The sequence below is a fragment of the Triticum urartu genome, chromosome 1 (assembly GCF_003073215.2).
Source record: "Triticum urartu cultivar G1812 chromosome 1, Tu2.1, whole genome shotgun sequence".
NCBI lineage: Eukaryota > Viridiplantae > Streptophyta > Magnoliopsida > Poales > Poaceae > Triticum > Triticum urartu.
Genome location: NC_053022.1, coordinates 84,118,271 through 84,125,763, shown reverse-complemented (window position 1 = coordinate 84,125,763; position 7,493 = coordinate 84,118,271). Strand labels below are relative to the sequence as shown.

Here is a 7,493-nt window from a genome sequence, read left to right as displayed (position 1 = left end):
GAGTGTGAGGTTTCAAATAGAATAAATGTTGCCTCATCTTCGCGCACCGGTTCATCTTCGTGCACCACTTCATCTTCGCGCATTGCTTCATCTACACGCACTTTGTTCCAAGCTAATGAAGGCATTGTTCAGTCCCTCATAACAATGTTGAACACACATAATCCCATTGTGAAACTATTTAGAACAGCAAGTCAAAGATTACATGGCAATGATTCTGACCATTTATACATCAGAATATATGGCAAACCTGATGCCCATGGAGATATCTATAGTGCTCCAGTTGCATCCGAAGTTGTTGGATTAGTGGTTGGAGATTTAGGGTCTTCTAATGTTGGACGAGACATTATAATAGAAGATCATTCATCACGGTTACAACAGATCAATGAAAAACACTGCAAGTTTATGTCCATGCAATATCCTCTTTTATTTCCATATGGTGAGGATGGTTATCATGATGAGCTTATGTGCCTTCTAGTGTCAAATGCATCAAATCAACGCCAAAAAGTCACAATGCTAGAATACTATGCATATAGGTTACATGATAGGCCAAATGACTTCAACACTCCATTACGATGCAAAAGGTTAACACAGGCTTACTTTGTGGATGGCTATTGTTCTGTTGAAACCTTTCGTATTGCATTCTACTGCAAGCCTAGCTTTCAACGGAAATACAGATCATCATCATTCAGTTGTTTAGCAGATTCTGTGTCAAGGGGTATTACATCAGGTTCTTCTGTTGGCCAAAGGATTATATTACCTTCCTCATTTACTGGAGGCCCTTGCTACTTATACCAAAACTACCAAGACTCCATTGCTATTTGTAGAAAATATTGTTGCCCAGATCTGTTTGTCACGTTCACATCAAATGCTGCTTGGCCTGAAATTACAGAGGCTCTATCATCCATTCCTGGTCAAGAACCATCTGACCGTCCAGATATTGTCAACCGGGTATTCAAAATGAAGCTTAATATTCTAATGGATGATATTAAAAAGAAACAATTCTTTGGACCCATAAACGCAGGTAATAAGCGTTCTCTTAAACTTATATTCCCTTCTCTCAACATAGTTTTCTGCCGGTTATTAAACATGTTTTACATTCCTGTAGTTATCTACACAGTTGAATTCCAGAAACGTGGACTCCCACATGTTCATATAATTATATGGTTAGCCAAAGAAGCACCTTTAGATGCACAGAAGATAGATTCCTATATTTCTGCTCAGTTGCCAGATCCTATAAAAGATCCAATAGGATATGAGGTTGTTTCTTCTTTTATGGTGCATGGCCCTTGCGGCCCTCTCGGCCAGTCGTCACCATGTATGTCAGAAGGAAAATGCACCAAATTTTACCCAAAGGAGTTCTGTGAGCAAACAACTGTACGGGAGAATGGTTTCACAGAATATGCCCGACCAAATAATGGAATAACAGCTAGGAAAAATAATGTTGACATTGACAATAGATTCATTGTTCCTCACAATGTGGACCTAGTGGTTAAGTACCAAGCTCATATAAATGTAGAGAAGGTTAACCATGATGGTATGCACAAATATCTTTTCAAGTATGTCACAAAAGGATTTGATTGTGCTAGAATTGGCCTCCACGGCAACTTTTCAACATCAGCCTCATCAACTGAAACCGTTAATGAAATTGATAATTATTTAGAGTGTCGTTGTGTGACACCAAATGATGCTGCTTGGCGGTTGCAGCAATATGATATTCACCATACAGACCCTTCCGTAGAAAGGCTCCCTGTTCATCTTCCTCTTGAGAACAATGTAATTTATTCGGAAGATGATAATCTGGAACAAGTTATTGAAGACCCCAAAAATGTGACCACTAAACTCACTGCATGGTTAGATGCTAATATGCAACACCCTGAAGCTCGACAATACACGTACATAGAATTTCCAGAATATTGGACATGGCACCAGCAAGGGAAATACTGGGATCATCGTCGAGGTCCTCAAAAAAAAATTGGCCGAGTGGCACATGTCAACCCTTCACAAGGAGAGCCTTTCTATTTGCGAATGTTGCTGAACATTCGTAAAGGTCCAACCTCCTTCACTGATATCAGGACTATATCAGGCCAAGAATATCCTACATTTTGTTCAGCATGTGAAGCTTTAGGCCTCCTAGGTGATGACCAAGAGTGGTCCAATGCATTAAAAGATGCGGCTCGGTGGGCATCACCATTCCAATTACGTCAGCTTTTTGTTACCCTTTTGCTTTTTTGCAATGTAACAAATCCTATCAAGCTTTTTGAGGAGCATGCATCAATGATGTCTGAAGATATAGCACATCGGTTGAATCTTCATCCTTCTCAGTTGAGCAGTTCATCACTAGATTCGTACGTGACATCCTGTCTTCTCATTGAGCTGGATAAATTGCTGAAGGATTCCGGATATTGCTTATCACATTTTAGTTTGCCACTGCCAGATGATATAGGAAATGCTTCTGCACAAAATAGGCTTTTGCTGGATGAGCTTACCTATGACATTCCAAACATGACATCCACTTTGAATGATAATATTCCGAAGCTAAACAACAACCAGAAGGATGTATTTCATGCTATCTATAATTCTGCCATAAATAATGAAGGTAGAACATTCTTTGTTTATGGATATGGAGGGACTGGTAAAACTTTCTTATGGACTACTTTACTTTATTCTTTGCGGAGTCAAGGGAAAATTGCATTGGCAGTAGCATCCTCGGGAATTGCTTCTCTATTGCTCCCGGGAGGTCGAACACCACACTCCCGTTTTAAAATTCCTTTGGAAATTTCAGAGAATTCAATGTGTACCATAAAGAAAAATACACACCTGGCAGAACTTATTCAAAACACATCTCTTATAGTTTGGGATGAAGCACCAATGAATCATAGATATTGTTTTGAAGCACTAGACCACACTCTCAGAGATATAATGTCAGATACTAGACCTAATGCCGAAGACATGCAGTTTGGAGGTATCACTGTAGTTCTTGGTGGGGATTTTCGGCAAACACAACCAGTGATAAAAAATGCAACCAAGCAACAGATTTTGAAATCTTGCATTGTTAACTCTTATTTGTGGAACAAGTGCACACTTCTACAGTTGAATGAAAATATGAGGCTCACCTCAGGGTGTCTCTCCATCTCCAGGAGAGAAGAACTACAGAATTTTGCTGACTGGCTCTTACGAATTGGAAATGGCACTGAGCCTTTTGTTCCTGTTCCAAATGAACCCAATAGCATATTTATACAGATCCCCCAATATCTCCTTTTGTCCCCAGATTCTAGAAATATAGATGGATTGATATCATTTGTCTACAACTCAGGCTGTGAGTCAACTACCATTACATCGTATTTGTGTGATCGTGCAATTCTTGCACCTACAAATGATGTCGTTTCTAAAATAAATACAATAATGATTTCTCGGCTAGCAACAAGTGAAATGTCATATTATAGTTCAGATTCAATTGATGATAGATGTCCTAATCATTCTACTCTAGAAGCATTATATCCAACAGAGTTGCTAAACACCATTGACATACCTGGACTTCCAGATCATATACTGCATTTGAAAATTGGTGTTCCTATAATGCTACTGCGTAATCTTGATCCATCAAGGGGACTTTGTAATGGCACTAGACTCATTGTTACACAACTGACTGGTCGTGTCATTGAAGGAGAAATCATAACAGGGAAGGCTATAGGTTCAAGAGTGTATATTCCTCGAATTGTCACTACGTCATCTCAGTCTAAGTGGCCTTTCAAATTGAGGCGTCGCCAGTTTCCTGTTCGCCTTTCATATGCTATGACAATAAACAAAAGTCAGGGGCAAACACTAAACCGAGTTGGTGTCTACTTACCATCTAATGTCTTCTCACACGGTCAATTGTATGTGGCATTTTCAAGAGTTACATCACCAGACGGCTTGCGAGTTTTCATTGAAAATAGCCCATTTTCTTATGAGCATTGCACACATAATGTAGTATATGCCGAGGTATTCAATCAAATTAATACACATAGAAGCTAAAACAGCTAGGTATTTTATCCACTCAAATTTATGTTATGCCTGAAATTTCACAAGTATGTAATACATTTTTTCTGCATGCCATCATTTTTTTCCTAACATTCTTATTCATTCAGATCCATCTCCCCTATGGAGTCAACTACGAAATTTAAAGATATTACAGTGGGACAGCAAAACTGTAAGGTCTTTGCACGGGTAATAAGGCTTTGGGATGCTATAAATACGAATCCCAGATATGGAAATGCTTTGATCAGCATTGATGGCATTCTCTTGGATGAAGATGTACGTCCATTTTTATAGTTACCTATTTAACATTACACAATAACATTGTTGTTCCAAATCATTTGATTACTTGAACTTTTGCAGGGATCCATGGCACAAATTAGTGTGCCTAAAAAATTTGAAAAACAATTTCGTGGGTTGCTATCTCAAGGATCTGTCTATATTATTTCAAATGTTGCAGCTATCGATATCAGAAGCAAATCATATGTCTATCGCCATCAGAATTATATGCTGCAATTCAAACAAGACACAAAGGTTCATCCGCTACATTCAAGAGGTGCAGATATACCTACACTTTCGTTCAACTTTTGCCCATTTGATCAGCTGCCACAAAAAGCAATTGATTCCAAGCCACTCCTAGGTAACATAATGTGCTTGACTTATCTATCTCTTAACCACTATACTTCAATGCATAACGACTTGCATACTTGAACCTTTTAGATGTGATAGGAGTAATATGTGATGTTGGTCCATATGACTATGCTAGCCAAACATCTCAGCACAAATTTCGGAAGATCAAAATTTGCAACCTAGAGTATGTCTTCATAGCTGCTCCTGTTATTCAAATTTTTTTACCTTAATAACCTGTTCCCCTCAGAATGACTATACCTTAATTTTCCAGAGAACAAACACAAGAATTAGTTCTATGGGGCCAGCATGGAGAATCATTTGATGAAGAAACAGTACTTAAAAAATCTCAAGAAGGAATTGTCATAGCCATTTTTGCTGGTGTAACTGCAAATCTACAAAGGTTTACAGGTAACTTATAAAAAAACTTGCCCAAAGAAATAATAAACATATTTATTTAAACATCCTATTAACAACATAAGTTTATAGGTATGATACAAGGATCCTCAAGTTCTGCGACACAAATATATCTTGATCTTGATATACCTGAAGTTCAAAAGTACCGCACCAGGTTCTCTCTTTCTCACTCTTGCGCATACAAAATTTATGTTTAGCACTACAGCAAACTAATATTTTATATGAAAAACATTTGAAGCTATCAATGGAAATGCCCAACTCTACAAAAGCATCTCCCTCAGGTCAAACAAGTATCTCCACTTGAAGCAGTAGGCAAACTATACACCATTGAAGAAATATCTAACCTTCCAGCATCATCTTTTCAGGTGAACACTTTCTCATGCAGTTCACTTTTTCCTGCCTCACCATTCAAAATAAAATAGATTATTGATACTTCATCCTTTTTTGTGCCAGGGAGGAGCAACCTTCAGCACTATCGCAAAAGTAGCATCAATTATACCGTCAGTCAAATGGTACTACAAAGCATGCAAGCGTTGTGGAAAAGGATATAACAACATGACAGATACCCCAACATGTGGCTGCCAATTTCCAGTTCCATGCCCAATGTATTATATATCTTCTTAAAATCTAATACTTAAATAATTCCTTTTTTTATCGTGTCACTAACAACTATACCATGCTTCAGGTACAAACTTCCCCTTACACTAACAGATAACTCGGGAAGTTTGGATGCAATTGCTTTCGCTAGAGTAGCTGAAGACTTAGTTGAGCGTCATGCTGATCATGTTTCAATGAGTATGAAGATAGAAGCTACAGATCATGTGCTTACCCTGGATAAGGCCATTGGTAAACAAAAGTTATTCTACATAGGAATGAACACTGATTCATCTGCCAAGTACCCTATAAATTATGTCCTGAAAAAAAGTTTCTCTGTCAACAATACTGAATCAACACCTGTTCCACGTGCTCCAAAGGTAAGCAACTTCTTACATATTCATTACCTTCATATATCATGGTTATTAACATAATGTGTGAAGCTTTTTCAGTCAGGCGAGGATACAACCACCAATGACAACACTCCTGCAACTCATAAGCCAACGTCTATCAGCATAAAGGAAAACGAAAATAGGTAATGCTTCATAAACTTGGATTTTAAACATCTCTCTTATTGCTTCTCCATTATATGACTTGCCACAATGATACTTTTATGTGAAAGTCCAAATGGAATTGAATGTTAGTCTTTTTCCCTTCTCAAATGCTTTCTCTTTTTTATATGCTGCTAAATGTAATCTTTCATAAACCTCCATCTTATTGTATTCCTCTGATCAAGACTTCTTTACATCTGTGATGTACATTACAATCAGGATCAACACAAAAAGAAGAATTGATTTTAATGAGAGTGATGCCGACAAATCTAACAGGTATGAGAACACTCACAAAACCTTAGTGCACCATGGTTCTCCAATAACTACATAAGGCACATACAAACTTCCTGGTAGCAGTTAGAAGTAACCATTAACAACAACTAAAGTACACAGTAATAGAAATCACATAAATCCATTGGCAGTACCTGAAGCATCACATTTCCTAATGTGGTGTTAGGCTTCATTTAACTCGCGTTTACATGTCACACTAATGGAGTTGTCAAGCTAAAGCCTAGCTCTGTCTTCTAGAATTCTTTGCCTGCTCCATTTTAAAGTCTATAAGTTACCAAGCTTTTACCAACTAAATGATAATTTCACAAAATCAATTCCGACTCACAATTATTTGTAGTCTCCTTACACAAACATTACTGGTCATGCAAGTGAACACTAACTTATACATGCTATATTGTGCTCAATATTGGGAATATGATATATTCAGGATTACATCTCATCCATGGTATGTTTCCCAGATGGTAACTTATTTCAAGTACATGGAGGTTCTTGGGTTACATTTATATTCTCTTGCCCAGTTCATTTTCTATTTTGATTCATGCTTTATTACTTTCAATATCTGATATAATAAATGGAACCAATTTTCTAAATGCAGCTCAAAGGAACCGGAAGAAAGTACTGCGAAAAAGAACAAGCATGAGTATGTTCTGTTTCTCACACCCTTTATACAAATTTAGCCAACAATATGAGTTTCTTCCTGCATATATTTAAAGTTGCCAAAAATCTCCATCAACAGGAATGTAGATACACTTCCAGAAAAATTGCATCAACAGGAACAGCCAGAGTAAAGGAACATTTGGACAATTTAAGTACTTTACATTGACTATATAAACTTTCATTTTCTGATTTAAAAAACCAGTAATATATTGTGTTATTTAATTTTTTTGACAACACTTCATTTTCCAATACAGGCAGGACAACTTGCACTCTGCTACAAATGAGAAATGAGGAATAACGTACATCGCCTACAACCAGAAATAACATAGTCCTTGTGTTCAT

The 7,493-nt window shown here is 37.4% G+C and overlaps 1 protein-coding gene across 1 annotated transcript; it reads left to right on the top strand.

Moving 5' to 3' along the window:
• Nucleotides 1-838: 838 nt before the first annotated feature.
• LOC125532730 lies at nt 839-5,370 on the top strand. Its single transcript, XM_048696675.1, has 7 exons — nt 839-1,021; nt 1,118-3,701; nt 4,128-4,293; nt 4,378-4,654; nt 4,735-4,828; nt 4,916-5,052; nt 5,297-5,370. The coding sequence occupies exons 1-7, from the start codon at nt 958-960 to the stop codon at nt 5,368-5,370; spliced, it is 3,396 nt and encodes a 1,131-aa protein (XP_048552632.1). The 5' UTR covers nt 839-957.
• Nucleotides 5,371-7,493: the final 2,123 nt, after the last annotated feature.